The sequence below is a fragment of the Mytilus galloprovincialis genome, chromosome 1, assembly GCF_965363235.1.
Source record: "Mytilus galloprovincialis chromosome 1, xbMytGall1.hap1.1, whole genome shotgun sequence".
NCBI lineage: Eukaryota > Metazoa > Mollusca > Bivalvia > Mytilida > Mytilidae > Mytilus > Mytilus galloprovincialis.
The window spans coordinates 106392007-106412639 of NC_134838.1; the positions used below are offsets into that span (position 1 = coordinate 106392007).

General features: G+C 32.1%; 1 protein-coding gene across 5 annotated transcripts in view; it reads right to left on the reverse strand.

Annotated features, from left to right (window-relative positions):
- Nucleotides 1–1089: 1089 nt before the first annotated feature.
- The window catches only part of LOC143049326 (beta-1,4-galactosyltransferase 4-like), a 262011-nt gene continuing 242467 nt past the window's right edge, over nucleotides 1090–20633 (reverse strand). For all 5 annotated transcript variants that reach the window (XM_076223008.1, XM_076223001.1, XM_076223020.1 and 2 more), the window contains exons 2-9: nucleotides 18759–18800; nucleotides 16966–17263; nucleotides 15404–15633; nucleotides 12385–12572; nucleotides 10946–11068; nucleotides 10440–10535; nucleotides 4570–4708; nucleotides 1090–3724 (exon numbers count right to left, since the gene is read on the reverse strand). In XM_076223008.1, the coding sequence (XP_076079123.1) occupies nucleotides 3689–3724; nucleotides 4570–4708; nucleotides 10440–10535; nucleotides 10946–11068; nucleotides 12385–12572; nucleotides 15404–15633; nucleotides 16966–17263; nucleotides 18759–18800 (1152 nt within the window). In that variant the 3' untranslated portion in view covers nucleotides 1090–3688. The remainder of the gene's footprint in view (nucleotides 3725–4569; nucleotides 4709–10439; nucleotides 10536–10945; nucleotides 11069–12384; nucleotides 12573–15403; nucleotides 15634–16965; nucleotides 17264–18758; nucleotides 18801–20633) is intronic.

Consider the following 20633-nt stretch of genomic DNA (forward strand, 5'->3'; position numbering starts at 1 on the left):
CAGATTCTGTGCAAAGTACAGAACGTTTTGAAATCTTCTTACTCATAGGCGACATTATGGACAAAGTTATCAGAGGAAAAGGACCCACCGCTGTTCGGTCAAAGATAGGATATTCATTATCAGAACCAATCAATAGAAACATCAACAAGCCGGCAACAGTTCTTGTAAACGACATTTCACACAAGAACACAACTATTGACAACGAGAAAGGAAGGTCCGCGGCAAAGTTGCCATGGAACATGACCATCCAGATGATATACCTTCATATAAAACTAAAATTAATTTGCGACCATCAAATCCCCATTTGATGCCGTGGGAGCTTAAAATACAATACAGTTATCTCCTGAATAGACGTTCATAATACAACAAACCAGAATCTTAAAATAATTGTTATCGAATCAACCAATAGACGTTCATTATACAACAAACCAGATTTTAAAATAATTGTTATCGAAATAACCAATAGACGTTCATAATACAACAAACCAGAATTTTAAAATAATTGTCGATATATCGCAACAACCAATAGACGTTCATAATAAAACAAATCAGAATTTTAAAATACTTGTCGATTTATCGAAACAACCAATAGACGTTCATAATAAAACAAACCAGATTTTTAAAATAATTGTTATCGAAACAACCAATAGACGTTCATAATAAAACAAACCAGAATTTTAAAATAATTGTTATTGAAACAACCAATAGACGTTCATAATACAACAAACCAGATTTTTAAAACAATTGTATCGAAATAACCAATAGACGTTCATAATACAACAAACCAGAATTTTAAAATAATTGTCGATATATCGAAACAACCAATAGACGTTCATAATAAAACAAACCAGAATTTTAAAATACTTGTCGATATATCGAAACAACCAATAGACGTTTATAATAAAACAAACCAGAAGTTTTTTTTTTAAATGTTATCGAAATAACCAATAGACGTTCATAATACAACAAAACAGAATTGTAAAATAATTGTTATTGACCGAGTTATTGACACAACACCTGTTTGGTATACCATGTAACTTAAAGACAGTTCTGGGATATTATTCAGTTCTTGGTCGAGATTGACAGACATTTAGATTCTATGTTTAATGAATAATCTCATTTATTACATCAACATTTTATATTAAAAATAAAACATATAATACAACATTAAAATAAATATATGCTGCATAACAAGCATCCGTGTCATTCATTAAACACCTTTATAGAAAATGCACCCGACATGGTTAGAATTTCTCATATTGAATTATCACAGCAGGTATAGGTTGAAACACTTTAAGTTCTTATTCCTTTAAAAAAAAGTTAAAGCAAAATGAGTGCACACGCTGCAATGCCTCGCTTTCTTAACTGTGCAGGATTGATTAAGTGTTGAAAGTCTTTAAGATAAAGTCTCACATACACTTATCATAATCAATGATCCATGATTAAGGAATCAAGGTCAACTAAACCTTATCAGACATGTCAATCAATACATCAAAAACAGTTGCCCAATGAACGATGAAATCAGGCAAAGGTTACATGGTAGACAATTATGTACATCTTAGTAAGCTACCATTTGATTTTTAGGGGGAGGGTCTAGGATGAAATTTGAAAAAAAATAAGCAGGACAGGAGTTTTGAGTTAAAAAAGTCAAGATAAACTAAAATGAAATGCAGGACCGAATAGAGTGAAAAATATTTAAAGGCAGGACAAAGATTACAACTTAAAAAAAATGCAGGATAAAACTTTTCACCCTAGCCTCCCCCCATAAAAATCACACAGCATTCCATGCACCAAATATAGTTAACCTATTGTTTATAGTATGAGAAACAGACCAAATCAATAAAACTTAGCATTGACATATAGTATTTGAGAGGAGGACCAAATAATCAGACATACTTCTTCACCTTACGGTCATTTCATGCACAAAATAAAGTTAACCTATTGCAAACAGTATTTGTAAAACGGACAAGAACACAAAACTTTAACACATGAACCATTAAAATGAAGTCAAGGTCAGATGAAACCTGCCAGACTGAAATGCACACTTTACAATGATTCTAAATACTACATATATTTGACTTACTTTTTATCGCATCTGACAACCGACCGTGCAAGGACTGTATAGCCAGTCAAGGACGTTAAAAACTCCCATTTGTTGTCGCATCTGAGAAACGGGCATAATCGTGTAACTTTAACCTTTATCACTGATCCATGAAATGAGGTCGAGGTCAAGTAATTCCTATCTTACCTCTGTTCACCATAGTGATATCACACAAAAGTAGAAAAATTACAAAAGGTTTCTTTAAACTATAAACATAAGAATTTAAAAAAAAAACACATAAGTTTTGTTTCATAAAAATATAACAAAAATACTTTTCTTTGATTTTTATCATCATTTAATTTAACAAAATGTTTAATATTATCTGAACATTCAGAATATTTAAAAATTGTTAGTCAGGACAGCTTATATATTTTTACTTTTTATATTGTATACTGAATTTGATTTCCAAATCATCTTTATAAAAGTTTTGTTTCATTCAAAAGTTCGGAAAAAATTAAAATTTGGCATTAGCAATTTATGTTCATGACAGGTTAACTTAAATTATGATTTCAAGTTGTTTTCTGTCATTTTCATTTTAATGGAGGTAACAATGTTATATTCTAAGCTCCGATGTTCATTTATCGCGTCGCCGGTATACTGAAATCACCAATTGAAAAATACAATACAGTTATCTCCTAAATGATGTTAAAATGCATCATCAATTCAAGTAAACAATGGACTCCTTATAATGTATAAACAATTCATGCAAACAATAAACAATACATGGACTCGTTTTATGTATCAGCAATGCATGCGTAGTTAAAGTTTAGACTAGATAATGTAATGAATGAAGAGTAAATAAAAAAAAAACTTTATGACGGAATGATAATGTTCTTTTTTATCTTTGTTGAGATTCGTTTGTTTAATATTTATTCTAATACATTTCATCTGGTACTATAGTCCCAGATTTCATAATGTGTTTTATTATAATCATGGTTACCTTTTAACTTAAAGATACATTCATTACCTGGTATATGTTTTTATTCTATTTCTTTTCTACCAAATTTAGTGTTTTGAATATTTTGAAAACACTTTATAAACTTCATAGAAGCTATATATAATTTTAATGCAACATCGTTTGTAACGGTCATTTTGATTGTATAACCTCATTGATTTTCTTGGCATCAATTCACAATTGATGTTAGGAAAATGTTCGCGCAAGCGCAGATGAAGCATGACAGATTTTAATGTATGGTTTGACGATGTTTTCTGTCAGTTGTATTAGAATGGAGATCACAATATTGTATTTTTATCTCCGACGTCATCATTTGGTGATTTGATGGTCGCAAATACTCATTCAGTAAATTGAATTTGTGACCATCAAATCAACAATTGATGTCATTGGGGCTTAACATACAGTGTAGTTATCTTCTGAATGTAATTGTTATTTGATGACACTACAAGTACTGTATATATTTTTAAATGAATATGAAATCACCGATAGATCAGTTCTCGAACATATTTGTGCATCAACATTTGATAGAATTTGGCACTTTAATTTGTAGTTGAGATCATTGCAAACACATCTTTTCGTATTACTCAAAAAGTCTTAATATGTTTACTGTTTCTCTCACTCTATCTGTTTCTTTATTTTCTTGAAGGACTGTTCAGTTTTTTAAGTTTCTGAAAAAAAAAAACAAACACCATTTTAGTAAAACACCATTTTAGTAAGAAAATAACAGACTATTTAATGTCATAAGCATAAACTCGTCATATATGACATATATACCAGGATTAGAATTGTGGATGCCATACACGAGACGCGAGATTTGTCTATAAAAGATTAACAGTAACGTAACGCTAAAATCAAATAAGTTAAAATGGCAAAATGAAATACGAAGTTGAAGAGCATTGAAGAACCCGAATTCCGAAAGATTTTCCCAAATACAAGTGAGGTAATATATTCCTTGGATAGAAAATCCTTAGTATTTCTGTATTGTTCCCACGTTTCAATGCCAAAACCCCCAAAAAGAGCTTTGAATAACACAAATGTTTCATAGCAACAGTTACACTCACGACGGTGTCTTCAAACTTTGGATTCGTACCATTTCAGCAGCATATAACAAAAACTGACTTTATGAATGTTGTATTTAAGTCACATTTTATTCTGAGCTCCTTTAATTCAAGACTAAATTGAGTCGAAATTTTTTTTAGAACAGTTACGAAGACTTGAAGGATTCTCTTGTCCCTAGACACTCAACATAAATTTCATAAACTGTTGACATCGAGTAATGTCTCGCCTTTATGTTATTTCTATAGTATTATAGCGCAAATGTTAAATTTGGAATGGCAATTTCGTCTACACGAACATTAATAATAAATAAACCATGATAACTGAAGGTGCAGGGTTTAATAATCTGTGAAAATGATAAAAACCAATGCGAAATATGAAGAATAAAGAATGCCAAAAATTATAAACATTTATAACAGTAGTTTTTTATATTAATAGAAAGCTTTTATCAACATACCTCTCTCACTTTCGCCATATTAATATCCGCATAAACCCAAACATATAATTGCTTTCTTCTCTTTTCTACGAGATTATATTCTAGATCAGTGAGGCCATCCTGCTTCCAAATCTTTCGAGAAATTTGTAACATTTTCATTCTACAATAAAATCATCAAAATTAATATTTCCTTTTCAACATGTACCATCTTGTTGCGTTTAATTCCTCTTTCGGTGTATAATAAAATAATATACTAGATATCATTCTATAGATGTTTGAATCACTCAATCTTGAGTTCTTTGTGGGTTTTTTATTCACCTATTGCATTTTGATTTGAGACAATGCCGCACGCAGTGATTCGAAAAAAAGGATACTAAGAAAAAGATAAAGGACTTGGTTTGTAGGACCAGATTACCCAAACAATGGTTACTTTTGTAACATGGATGTTTGATAGAGCTCACCTTAAAGAATCATTGTTTTAAATGCATCTCATACTGTTTTAAAAAGATATACAATAACATAGGTAATTTATCAGAACAGGAAAAAAAACAGACATAGTGGACAATGAGCAAACCACAAGTCTTCTATATCCGAAAAGAACATCGGTAAAGTAACTGCTGTCTATAATCTGAATACCAAATATAGAATAAAGTCAGTTGTTTTAAGAAGTCGTTGGAAATGAAAATGACTCGGGTCCTAGAAAAAGAATATATCAGGGCCGTAACTACATTGAGGCAAATGAGGCAAATGCCTCATGTTAGCAATTTCCCCCCTAAAAAACAAAAAAATGAAATAAAAGATTGTCTTCATATAAAATTATTTTCACGGAAAGTGTCTTGCAAGAAGCAAGTTCTCTTCAATCTCTGGTGTCGCCCCTGCATGCCACTTTTTGTGATCAATGTTTCTATTTGACCTTTAGTTTTCAGAGTTGATGTCTATGTTTTGTACTTCCGTGTCCCGGGTTTATCTTTTGTTCATTTATTGTCCTACTTTATGACTATAGTCTGACTGCTGATTTTCATTTGTAAACGTGTGGTTTTGCAATGTTGCATGTCCATCGACGACAGACATCTGGCGAGAAAATATTTTAAGAACATACAATGCTACTGAAAAAAAATTCTGCATGGAGAATTGAACTTGATATCAAAGAATACAAAACTCGTTTTTTGTAGCTGACATGGTTAAAATTAAAGTGAGGTCGCCAATTTCCCGGTATCAAATAATTTGAAAAAAAAACAACAATGTATTGCCATATGACCTTTGACATTGAAGGGTTAAACTTGCATTTAGTCGTGTTCAGACACTTTAATAGAAAATAAAGGAATATGGAGTAAACGTGCACGGGGCCTAATCGCACACAAAGTCAATGCATAGAAAAAATACAAATGATCAATGGTCAAAGTTTTTATTCCTGTTCTTCACCTTTCTAGTTGCTGGAGGGTCTTGAACAAAAAAAAAATTAATACCGTAAAACAAGGTCAAGATGGTCCCTAGTGTCGACTTAAGCAGTATACCTTTCTTGAAATTTAATACTGCACTGCCACTATATTTAAATCTAGTCATAAAAAAATCACCAAAGTTTAAGCATAATACAAGACAAGAACAGACAGATAGATCCGGTATTAATGATTATGAAAATTACAATTTTTGCCTTCTCCTACATATCGATCTTTTAATGTTTCCCCTAAAACCTAAAAGTCTATAATTACAAAGAATATTGATTTGAGACCAGCATATTGTCGAAAAAAATAGCTCAAAATTAGTTGCTTTTCAATGTAAGAAAGAGTCCAGGAAAGAATGCACGATTTTGCGTTATTTTTCTCATAGCTTCTGTGGCCTTGAGCGGCCCCCAGACTCCTCGACAAATATTTTTCGCCTCGCTATGTTCGGCGAACATGTTTTGCCTCACTGCTAAAAGAGGCTAGTTACGGCCCTGTATATCATGTAAGACGGAAACTTTAGACAATAATGCATCTGTTTTATACTGATATAAAGTATCCGATACTTCACACATTCTATTTTTGTCAGATCGTAAAACGCTTGTCCAACGTCGTATTATCGTGACGTCCCTAGGTTTCACATTCTACAACATTCACAATTACAATAAAAAAAACAACACAATGGCCAAACAGAAATAATGATAGAAACAAAATACTGTAAAAGAACAATATAAAGATGGTAGTATCGAATTCATAACAGTGTGGCTATGGACATTGATTGCCACACTTTAATATCCCATTGACTGGGACAGATTAGGTGAACGATCGTCTATAACGCCCATTGCTCACGACGTCCTTAATATAAACATTTAAACCGTGGGGTCACCAAAGGTTCTCAACGCCTATATAAAATAATTCGAAATACTAACTTCAGGAATTTGTGTTTTGATTTATATTGATTAATTAAACGTCCTTTACTTGTGTTTTTGTTATGTTTCGACAATCAATTTTCATAATAAGATATCGCAAAGCCATGTTCTTTCAGAAAAAAGAATGACTTACTGAATGCATGTATTGATTGATTATCTTTTTCGGATTTAACAATTTCGATTGTCGAGTTATGTTATATTTTAACTTTTATCTGGTCTAATTTTATTTTAGAACGAATGCATAATCCACTTTCAAAAGTTGTGCAAATACGAAACATAAAGACAAAATATACTTCTGCCCTGTCTTTTTCGTACTTGAAAGTTATTGGATAGTAAGAAAGCTATTTGGATTAAACCTTGTGAAATTTGCATGCATTTACGTTATTGTATTGGCAAAATGTATCATTTGGTGTATATAGGAAACTTAAACCGTTCTGCTATACTGCTACTATACTTGTGAAAAACACTTGGCAACAGTCAGAAACGCATTCATCTTTTCTATATAAAAAAAATCGACCCAATTTACATAGAAATGGACGTTTTCGTGCATTTGTGATCGCAAATAAAATATGTTCCGGACCTTATGAGTATTTGGACCATACGTGTATGGTTGGACCATATTAGTATACCCTTATGGTCATGATATATGCGTATGGTCCAAATACTCATTTGGTCCGGAACACATACATGATATTCTGTGCGTTGTCGGTCGTCTATTAATTTTTTTCTTTTGTTGATGGATTTGACGTCTTTCTGTGAGTGATTATTTGTTCATGACTTAAAACTTACTTGCAAATAATTTAAAAACAAGACTTGATTTATAAAAATGTCCAAACAAATCATGATTTTTTTTAAACATACATCACATCCATTGCAAAAGGCTAAAATTCGCCAGGTCTTTAATTTCAACTAAGTGAGTTGACTAAATTGATGTTGCGGACCATTTTCCAATTTCCATGCAGTATCCCTATTTTTTTTCTCGCTCATCTTTTATGTTTGTTTTTTTCATCCCAAGACCTCTTGGAGCTTTCATTCTATTAAGTGTGTATTTTGCTAATGGTCGAAGGCCATACGGGGACCTATAGCTTGATAACGCCTGTTGGTCCCTGGAAAGAATGTGTCTGATTGTCTATCACACTTCATATTCTTATTTTAACATGCAGTTATATCTATGATAAGAATGAAAATTGAATTGTCATTGAGACAAAAACCCAACCAAAGAGCAAAAAAAAAAAAAAAAAAAAGCCCAAGGCAACATGTAGATCTTTCGTATCAAGGGAATTGCTATAAATATATTTATTTCAGGTTAATAGTATTAGGCCATACTCAAGTTATAAAATAGATCTTGTCAACTTTTGCAACCAGCTTCTATGTTTCTATAATGCACTGTTCATCTTTTTTGGGCTTCGACTTTTCCATTGGACAGACAATTTTGTTTTCGACTGTTTTAAAAAGATGCATTTTTTTACAAAATCATACAAGTAAGGAGTCTCTGGCCTTTGGTAGTGTTGTATGTTAATTAATGTTTGTTTATTTATTTGTTTAGGAAATAAGTATGACGTACATTTTCACTGAACTAGGACACTTTTTATAATAGTTTTTCGATATCGCTCGGGCAAAAATAATCACGAATATAATGCCTACCCATGCATTGAAAAAAAACGGGTATAAACTACACAGTGCAGCTTCCAACAAGAATACAAGATTTATTGATTTTCAAAATGCGACCAAAATTAAAAATTTGCTCGCAGCGGGAAAAATTCAACAGTTTGATTTTCATTGAAATAAAATAATTGTTATGATTTTCACACCGTTACTTTTTCCAATATAAATATTCGAACTATTTTGTTTGTTGTTTCCTTTATAAATTTACATCATTTTTAAAAAGACCACGCGTCTTCGATATTTAGAAGACTATAAAAGCGATGTTCATTATCTTTCTTCTGCTGTAAGTTTAATTTAGTTATTTTGTGTCATAATTGCCATCTCGTATGTTTTAAATTTGAATAAAGAAGATTCAGGTTGTCTTATACGTCAATGATACACACAAAAAAACACGATAACAAATAAAATAAGGTGCAACATTCATTCTCCATGAAAAGAATACATCACATGGATGTAATTTTTGTAAGAAAAATACCAATTTCGTGAGAAGTTGTGTGTTGGACTTGAAGAGCCAAGGCAAACTGACAAATATCTGAATGAACGAATCGATTTATGGTATATATATAAAAAAAAGCCCACATGGTTAGCATTGAATAAATACAAGGCCACTCTTAAATGATCACAACGTAGAAGTTTTTGTTCTCTTAATCAATAAGATATTTTCTGAAATAACGCGGGTCCCTATTAACTTAAAAGTTTTTTTGGTTTTTTTTACCATGAATAAACTTTTTTTTTATTATTATTTATTGATATCAGCTCTGGACATTAATATTCTGAAAAGTGAAACTGTTGTAAGTGATGGTATAACAATTATTTAAAATAAATTCCTTAAATGATTTGTGAAAAGAAAGTTTCATTTTATGTATCAGAATTTGTAACAAATGATTATTTAAATCCCCACTTGAAGGCCTCAGACAGACTGAGTGAGCATAAAATCATCGCCCACGACAAACAAGTTAAAGGTAAACTTTTCAGTACAATTACTAATAAACGTTTTACTGTCGTCCACACTGTTATGAATTTCGTTCTATTTAGTTTGTTTATGTCGTTTTCTTTATATTTGTGGATCCCTTGCCGGGATTAAAACACATGCTTCTGTGAAATCTTAGCATCACGGCTGGTATGATATGGGCCAATTTTTTAAAGAGTTATTCTTTGCAAAAAATCGGAGTTCAATGATTGCATGAAATCGAAAGGGTATACCAGGGACTTTCTATACTAACTAGTATAAACAGTCCATGGGTATACGGCGCATGATTTCGCCATTTCCATTCGCCAACTTCTTCTGTCATCAGAAATGAACTTTTAGAAAATCATATCTTTCTTGTCTTGAGTAAATAAAGAGGAGAGACATCACTTTAAACTAAGTACTATGATTGAAAAAATAGTATAAATAAAAGTAAAAACGCATTAAGAAAACAATAAAAATGTATGGAGAAATTTACGGAAAATTATAAAGGATGTTCACTACTCTGCTTCAAAATAACAAGCTTTTTAAAAGACTTTAATAAATTGATAGTGTATAAATAAAGAAACGAAAAAGGAAATAAACAATCAAGGGTCCGTGTGCTTTTTTTTCAAGATATAAGCAATTGAAATTTTGGTGGAAAATGATTCCCTCTTAGATTTTTCAGAAATTTATTATTGACACGTTTTTGAAATTATGAAAAAATTAACAAATGCATGGATAAAACTATAGGATTCCGAATATCTGGCAAAAATTTAAAAAGAAAAAGAGTAGCAAACATTGAGGGATCCTTGACCACATGCGTCTGTGGGGCTAATAAAACCGACAAAGTCCAAAAGTAGAGCCAAGTCTGAATTCGATCAGATAAGAGATGTATATATAAATAGTTACCTGTCATTTCCAGTTCTTTGTCCAGAGTGTTGAACACTTCCACAATGGCCGTGGGCATCGAATGGTCTTGTCATTTTGTAATTGCTACGTTTTATTCTGGAAAAAAAACACCCAAATATTACATTTAGAATTATGCATTTCAAGTTATGTATTTGTCCGAAAAAAAAACATTATAATAAAACCTGTCTGTTAGAACGTGTACTGAGGAAAACAATAAATATTTAGCTTTATTTAGAATTCCGTATTTTGTTGTCCTCAAGATAAGTTTATATTTCCATATATCTTTATAATGTGTTCCTGTTTAACCTTATAACATATAAAGGTCTAAAAGAATATACAGTTGAGCATTTTTTTTTTTTTGAGGGGGGGGGAGTTGTACACACATCTTTGATTGGAAAAAATATAGCAATTTTAGCATGAATTCGTCCAACAATATTTTTTATTCCGTTGGATAACTAACACAGTTAGTGCCTTGTGATCCGTCCATATTATAACTGTAAGCTCACCTTGCAAACAATTCGTCGTCTTCACCACCCCAACCGAAAAACTGGTTTGGAAAACCATTTATATCCTCGTACTGCTTTCTAGAAAATGTAGAAATTCCTCCAGCAAATGAATGGTATGGGACTCTGAAGTGAAATATTACAATGTCAGACTATAATTTAATGCAATATATAATACTAAACCCAATGTATCGCCCTTATTCCATCAATGAATGAAAATCAAAATAGTTGTTTTTCTATTGTTAAACCTCAGTCGACAGATAAATAATTTAAATATGCGTCCGCCAAAATAACCTCCAAAGTATTCAGTTAAATGTTATTATGATTATTAAAGTCAATTTAAACTAAGAAGATTTACATAGAATGTTAAAGTAAATTGTCGTTGACAACAAGGACTATCACGATTGTACCGTGATTAATTAATCAGCTTCCATAGAATGCTTACGGCTTATCATTAATCAGATGCTATAGAATTTGGACTATTCGTTCGTTTAATTATGAATGTTAATTTAATCGATTTTAATTGTGTAGCGATTGGTTCAACGTGGTCTTTCACAGCTGTTGTGTGGAACACAAATGAATACAATTGAGTAAGGAAATAGGGAATATGTCAAAGAGACACCAGCACGACCAAAGATTAGGCCAAAAACCGAAGGCCACCAATGGGTCTCCATACTTCAGATGTTTGGAATGTTACTACATAAAAACGAAGATATAAAAAAGAAGATGTGGTATGATTGCCAATGAAACAACTATCCACAAAAGACCAAAATGACACAGACATTAACAAATATAGGTCACCGTACGGCCTTCAACAATGAGCAAAGCCCATACCGCATAGTCAGTTATAAAAGGCCCCGATAAGACAATGTAAAACAATTAAACGAGGAAACGAACGGCCTTATTTATGTAAAAAAAAATGAACGAAAAACAAATATGTAACACATAAACAAACGACAACCACTGAATTACCTGCTCCTGACTTGGGACAGGCACATACATAAATAATGTGGCGGGGTTAAACATGTTATCGGGATCCCAACCATTGAATAGACTTCACCTGTTATTTTTCTTTATTAATATAGTACCTTACTTTTTATTTCTATACTAATGTCAAGTTAACAGGCAGACATATTTATGTCTCTTTGACACATTCCCCATTTCCAAATTTTATAACCTAGATTTGTTGATTTTTAAAATATTTGACTGAGTAATGTCTCCATAATAGAAACACTTGAGACAATGCATACAGAGCAACTGTCTTTTTTTTTTCTATAATTCATTTTGTCAGTTTTATAATCTGATCAAATTATATTGTATCTTTTATTGATGTATAAACCTCTCAGAGTGTTGCTTAGAGCTAATCGAGTTTTATACTTTTGAATTTGCACGAGATAAATCTATTATTGCCACACAAATTTCAAACAAACACATACTAGTACCTGTATTTAAATTTTTCCACTTTTGTTGCCATATGTATTGGATTATCTCCACATATATAAAAATTACGATCATCTTCTGGGAGGATATCTAGGTCGTGAATTACCACACAGTCATAGGCCATGTCTTTCATTGCTTGTACGAATCCTATATTTGACAACATACCTCTGTTGAATAACGAACCAGCTGTCTAAAATTTAAAATAAAATGGTATTTTATAATAGAACAAATAATTCGAAACCTTTTTTTAATACTTTTTAGTTTATAACACTACGAGGTACGTACCACTGAACCAGATAACTGTTTTTTCAAGAATTATCTATACTATTAAACGAGAAGACCTCATTTTGGGTGTCGCTTCTCTTCCTTCCACAATAAATTAATCATCATGCCTCTGTGTCCTATAGGTACCATGTATTGTCGCATTTGTCATCCATTCTTATGATTATTCAGTTTGGGTTATTTTGGGAGAAAAACGAAAAAAACTGCGTCCGCATATTTTTCCGTCATTGGACGAAATTTTAAGTTTGCGGGTTTTCTGTACTTTGTACATACCAAAGACTGTACATACCAAAGACAATGAATAACGTGTATTTGCTATCTGCTATCATTTTCAAGTTTACTATCCACGGCGGTCACTGAGTTTATTATATAGGGAGGGTCTATATAATATGTCAATGACCGCCGTGGATCGGGGGCGGATCGAGCCATTTTAAAAAGAGGGGATCCCAATACAGGTTAAAGGGTGGGGGGTCCATCTATATGCCCCCATTGAAATGCATTGATCGGTGAAAAAAAGGGGGTTCCAACCCCCGGACCCCCCCTTTTGGATCCGCCGATGAATACACTTTATTTACATTAATGTATGTTCATAATATACAGATAAATGCTAACATTATTAAAATCAATAGAAAAAAAATATAGGAGTTTTGGAGGAAAAAAAAATAGGAGCCGGGCTAGAAAAACAATTGTCATTTCCCAAAGTACCTATAACTTTTGATACCTTTTCTGAAATTCTTCAGTCATAAAATCTTTTACAAAAATTCATCGGGTCACTAAGTATACTAAATAGAGGGGTCTATATAATATCAATGACCGCCGTGTATTGATTAGGTAACTGATAATTGATAGTAAAAAGCAAACACACTTTATTTATAGTAATGTATGTTCATAACAGACTAAACGTATGGTCATATTGCAATAAATAGAAAACAAAAAAAATGACTTTTTGAGAAATATAAGACTGCCCTTTAGGCCTGTTTTGAAATTAAACATAATTTGCATAAGTACTTGGGACAGAGCAATTATTTTTTGCGTTTTTTCTGTATACTATGATCATACATATACTATAGATAAATTGTATTTGCTATTAATATATATTATCAATTCCAATAGAATTTTCTATCAACAGCGGTCACTGAAATATTTCTGTATACTACATACATATATACTATGAATAAATTGCATAAATTTGCTATAATTAACTATAAATTCCAATAGTTTGCTGGGGTGACTTTTAATATATCAGTGACCGTTTTATATAGTAATTATAGTGTATATATATATATACATGTATGTTCATAGTATACAGAAAAACAGAAAGAATAAAAATCGGTATTTGGATAAAAGGGGGAGGGCAAAACAAATGTGCCCAGTCCCCAAGTACCTTTGACTTTTGATACCTCTCCTGGAATTCTGCCGTTATAATTAATTTTACAGTTTACATACGCTCTATTTCCCCGCGATTTCGCGGGTGTGTTCTAGTATTATTTAAGGATGATTGCTACTGATTCAAGATAACAAGCTTTTTAAAAGACTGTTATAAATTGATAGAATATCAATAAATAAAAAAAAAAACAGATACACTTGAACGATCCGAGTGCTTGTTGTCAAGATATAAGCAATTGCAAATTTGGCCCGCCGGAAATAACTCTCTCTAGATTCTTCATGCATTTACCATTGGCATCTTTATCTTTCAAAAACAACGAAACAATAACACGGGTTTTATAAGATTTTCAATTATGGCTTTTTAAACTATATGTAATAAAATTATGAAAATCCAAATAGGGTTTAGCGGGCAAAATCCTGCGTGTAATGGCACTACATTAATAAAATCAAACGACTTCTAACATCTGACAAAAAAATCAAAAACAAGAGGAACGAACATCTTTATCTTTAAGTTCCCGGTAAACAGTAAATTGTTGAGTGATGAATCTGGAAATACATCACATGGTATAAAATGCTCAATAAAATCTTGAACCTAAATTTCTTCAAAATCTAAGGACTGTAGTCCATGAGAAGAATGCGACGGATACTTCAATGTGTAAATGAATATGTATAAGTATCCGGTAAACAGGAAGTTTTTTAGTAATGAATGTGAAAACGCGTCACACTGTATAGAATAATCACATAAAACCTTTTATATAATGTGAAAACGCGTCACACTGTATAGAATAATCACATAAAACCTTTTAGTATGAAATTCAAAACAGTGTAGCTGTGGCCATTGATTGACCCATCAAAATCATTCATTGACTGGGACAATTTACGTGAACGTTTGTCTGTAACAACCACTGTTCATGACGTACCTACGATAGACATTTAAACTGTGGGGTCAACAAAGGTTTCTTAACGCCTTTAATTATAAAATAATTCGAAAAATTAATCAGGAATAACCTTTGTGTTTTGATTTATATAATTGATATAAATCAAAATATCGTGTTATTTCTGATTAATTTTTCGAATTACTTTATTTAGGTGTTGAGAACCTTTGGTGACCCCATAGTTTAAGTGTCTTTAAAAAGTACATAGTCAGCATTGGTCGTTACATACAAACGTTCACCTAAATTGTCCCAGTCAATGAATGATTTTAATGTGTCAATCAATGGCCACAGCTACACTGTTTTGAATTTCATACTATATTATATCAGGAAGCTTTGATGTGAAAGCTGAAAAGATGACTACCATAATATAAGACCTGTTGTGGACGAAAATAGTAACGAAATATAAGAATATATTTACCTGTTCTACTATGTAGATTCCGAATTCTAATTGCTGTCTGTGTATGCGAGGAATAACATTATTCAAAAATATACGAAGCTGTAGTTGTCTGTCTCGATATGGAACAACAATAGCAATTTTTTGATACGCTGTACAGTTTTTAGGTTTATAATGTCCGTCTGCCATGAATGTATATTTTTTATCAAGTTTTTCTATAGGAATGTCTGTTCTATTCAGAGGGGTGCGTCCTTCTGTAAAGTAAAAAGCACTTCTCAATTATATTTTGAGAAGAAGTACAAAACAAACAAGTATATCACAGTGTAAGGTCAAACGACATATTGTTTAGACATTTGTTTATTGTTGAAGACTATACCTCTTGTTGGAGAGTTACGAAAGCAGATATGAGGGCACTTTCTTCATTTCACCACAGCTGCCTCCGACAAATCTGCAGAATATTTTGGCCTAATACCCTCTCGAACACCAACCTACTAAAAATGACAGAGTCGTCATGTATAATCGACGAGATAACACAGAAGCGCTTCCGGTGGCTTGGACATGTTTTGAGAAAGGAAAACTCAAGCATAACAAAAACAGCCCTTAGATGGACACCACAGGGAAAGAGACCAAGAGGACGTCCCAAAACAACATGGCGGAGGACAATAGAGAATGAATTAAAAGACCTAAAGATGACATGGGGAGAGGCAGAAACAATGGCAAAGAACATAACAGAGTGGCGAGGACTTGTGTTGACCTTATGCTCAGATCGGAGCAAAGAGGATAAGTAAGTAAGTAATACCTCTTGTTTATGTTAACAAATATATGCCATATTCCTTAGCTTTACACAGACACGTGAACACGTTGAAATGTCTCGCCTGTTTTACACACCATTGATTTGACAATGAACGTCTTTAAAATGAGAGCTAGTTTTCACATAAACACAACATTGTTAAGGATCCATGCAAATGAGGTCAAGGTCAGATAAATCCTGTCAGACAGATATGTACACCTTATAATTATTGTATACACCAACCATAGCTGACCTTTTAATGTTAGTATTTTAAAAGCATACCAATGCACAAAACATTTAAGACTCTTAACATTGACAAATGATTGAAAGGAACCATGGAATAAGGTCAAGGTCAGATGATACATTCTAGACAGACATGAACACTTACATTACAATTATTTCATACACCACAGACAGTTGAATGCAGAAGCGCTCCATTGTAAAAATGTGCACACGGTCAACGATTTTACAACCTATAAAACTACTAAAAGAAGCATTCAATACTTATAATTATATATTTTGGCTAGGATCATGAATATAAAAAAAAAAAGTCTTGTTATTTATAAATTATTTTTTTTTTGTGGAAGTGTTACATTTCAATTTGAAATGAAGGTAATTTATAATGACTAGAGAATACTGTTAGCCAATAAAAATAACGTATTAAAAAGAAACATGGATGCTAAGTAATTATTTGTAGTTGACATAAAGTTGAAGTATACTCTTAAAGCATATTTGGCTCAACAACGGAATTCACTTCATTAATCATCATAAGCATAACTAATTTCTGTTTACTTACGTAAATTAAGTGGAGGCCATGTACAGTTACCATGGTTGCTGAAACGATCGGTCACGTGTTGTTCTGAAGCACTATCAGGTATATCAGAATCAATTATTATCAATTTATGTTTCATTGTATCAATGAATCTGTTGGTAAAATTGTCAGCTGCAGATAAAACTTCTAACATTTTCCCGTTTAATGTATTGCGTATAAAGTTTGTAGATGCAAAAAACTGTAGGTCCAAAATAAAAATTACAGTCACTGAAATTATAAGTCCTGCAGACAGTATATACCAGCTTTTGTCAGACCTCTTACTCTGAAAAGAAAAACGTTCCATAATTATCTTTCCATTTTATTAAATTACTTAGTAGTCCATCTCTACGATCAAAATGAAAATAGATTATTTCTGATTTATACGACAACTATTACACTGTCCAGAACAAACTTAAATTGGCTATACTACAGCTTGACCGATCGCCTGATAGATTAAACGTCCAGGGGCATATCAAATACATATTCGGAACAATTACGTACTAATGCTATAGAATCATGGTCACTGATTTGGACTAGATAAACACGTTCATGTATAGCTTACAAAGTTGGCAGTAATAGATGTCACTCTACGAGGACAAACTGGCTATTCTGTCTGTGGATCGAACAGTCTTCGCGCTTACTCCAAAACACCGTCTCATTTGGCTCGACAATGTCTGAGATAGAAACCAAACTCCCGCACAGGACACGAGAATACTAAAAACCAACAAGTGTGTGAACCTTTGAACTATCATTTAAACATGAAAAACACATAAAACTTTGTGAAAAATGATTATACGACTTTTGATATTTTGCATTGTCCATATTTTAAAAGTTTGTAATTCTGACATATTGATCTACATATTACATATATTTTGAAATTAAAAAAAAATGTAATGCCATGTCTTTTTTTACAATGAGAAGAGAAGTCGCTCCTTTTGAAGTTCATAACAATACGCTACTGTTGCCTCTAATTTATACTATTTTATATGTCTAATTGGCAACAAGATGAAGGTAAAAATCATTGTTGAAGTTTTACACTTATCATGTGTAGGAGTTGTGGTCCTTGATTATTTGGAAAAATACCTTTTAAGTCGATTTCATTTGATTTTACTCTTGCACCTGCTACATTCGATCCGGACTAAATGTTTTTTTCTCTCTAAAACAATCAGGGACCTGTGGCTGTCACCATTATATTAATACTTGTTGAAAATACCACGGAACGTTGAAATTACGCCGACTATACAAACATTCCATAAACCGAATATAGTTGACATATTGCTTCTATATATAGTAATAGTATCTGAGAAACAGACCAAACACATAGACTTAAAATTGACCAATGAGCGATGAACATCAGGTCAAGGCCAGATGAAATGTGCCTGTCGGACATGTACACCTTACAATCATTGCAATATACAAAATACAGTTGACCTACTGCTTACAGTATATAAGAACAGACCCAATCACGTAACTCAAACTTATCACTGATCCATGAAAAGAGGTCGAGGTCGGGTGAACCCTTTTTGACTGACTTGTTAATCTTGTAAGTGATCATATATGCTCGAGAGTTATTCTCGAAAACAACTCTTTTACACAGAGAAACTTGCAGAAAACGATCTGACCTTATCTACCCTGCCATAATGGTTACCAAGACCAGTTAAATACTAATGATTAACTGTTACTTGACCTTAAAATGTTAAATTTGTTTTTTATCAGTCCTTTTCAAATTCAAAAAAAAAATCAGTGACCGCAGCAGTTTTATCCTCACTAATATTTACCTTAGCCTGGCTTGTGATGTTTAGTGGCTTCATATTTGAATTCTGCAAGAAAAGAGAACAAAAAATAAGCTATGATTATTTAAGACAGAATAAACAATCTAGTCTATTTTTGATGAGTTGTTTTCTAGAAATACTTTACTCGTTTGTCTATAATATTCACAAGGCTGGTTCCAACAATATTTTCATAACTTGTAAATTTTATTTCGTAGTTTAGAGGCCCATTGATATATTGTTACTTGTTTATGGTAAGAATTTAGAATGTTGATTTTTCATTTGTCAAATAGCCTTCATGAATGACTAACTTTTTATGGAATTAATCAAGATCAAAATGTTTTACTCGAAATTTTCTAAGTCATATCCTTTCTATTCTTTAATCAAATGGACCTCCATTAAGCAGTTATCCAAATATAGTGGAGTGACAAATCGGAAAAAGTCGCTTATTTAAAGAGTTTGATGGACCAAAATACCTCACGGCTTCAAATTTGCATGACGATAAAGTAAACATTATATTTTCGTTTTAGCCCTGTCGTAGAATTTTCCCACGGTGCAGTTAATTGTAAAATCGCGTTAAAGTGTGATATTCGGATTTTTTTCTTTTTCATTTTCAAACACGGGAACGCTTATAAAAAAATCCAGAATGACGATATCATCACAAACTTGGTATCAGATGAAAGAGTGATGAATCAGCTTTTATTTGACATCAAATTTTAATATCATATAAACATATAAATTGAGTGAATTGGACGATTTTCAAATGTATGTAACATTTTTTTCAATCTTACCGTCTGTCAAAGTATGATACATTTCTTATATATATCACAATTAGTAAATTTTCATCCCAAAAGGCGGAACAACCAATTACTTAATAGGTTTTGATGTATGAAAGTTGTATAGGACATACAAATCAACTTTTACAAGCATTTTTATAAAATTCATCACATAGCAGTATTACTACTCATTTTTCAACCAAATAAGGCATGTAACATTCCCGTTTCCTATTTTCCCCTGTCATATAAAATGCAATGAATTTACTATGCATTTTCTTAAGTTTTATAAAAACATAATATATATTTGTATCATTTGTTGTGACTATGTGCTTGAATAAGTACAGATGCTAAGGTTTAATAACTTTTGAGGTGCTTTTATTTTTTGTTTTTCGAAAAGACCAATTTTAAACCACATTGGAACAACTCCAAAAAGTTTCCGGAAAATTATTATCAGTGCTTATTCCATTTCATAAGAACGAGTTAAGTAATTTAGATCATGTTATTAAACATTTACATGTCAAAGAAGAAAACATTTTCATACTTTTAAATTAGTGAAAAAAATATGCGTGTAACGATGAATCAACTTTCGTTAAAACGCGCTTCATGACCTTACCATGATTACCACGACTGGTAAAAAATGTCTATTCTGGACACGGCCGACACTCGGCTAACCGAGAGATTGGTCGGTTAATCTATATTGAGTATGCGGCTATATCGGCGGTTGGTCTGTTAATCGGGTTGGCTAAAGTCTGTTAATCAGGTGTTATCGAGAAAATCATTGAAAGTTCAGCATGTTTCATTGTATAACTTTCTAAATACATTTTCATCATAAAAAGTATTCATGTCTAACAAAACAATTCAATGTACTGAATTCAGAGGTGTAATTATTATTTTTCTAGCTTCGATGTACGATCTAAGAAATGAAAAGGCGGGTTACTCATCAGTAAATTTATACACATTTTACACACATAAAATGTACACAAAATGACACATTGGTTAAATTTACTTGCATTCAATATTTTGAACATCGAAAAAAGAAAGGCATTATGCTTGTTAACCATATTGATATCATTGTGTGAAAAATCTATACGAAAATCTGTATTTTGGT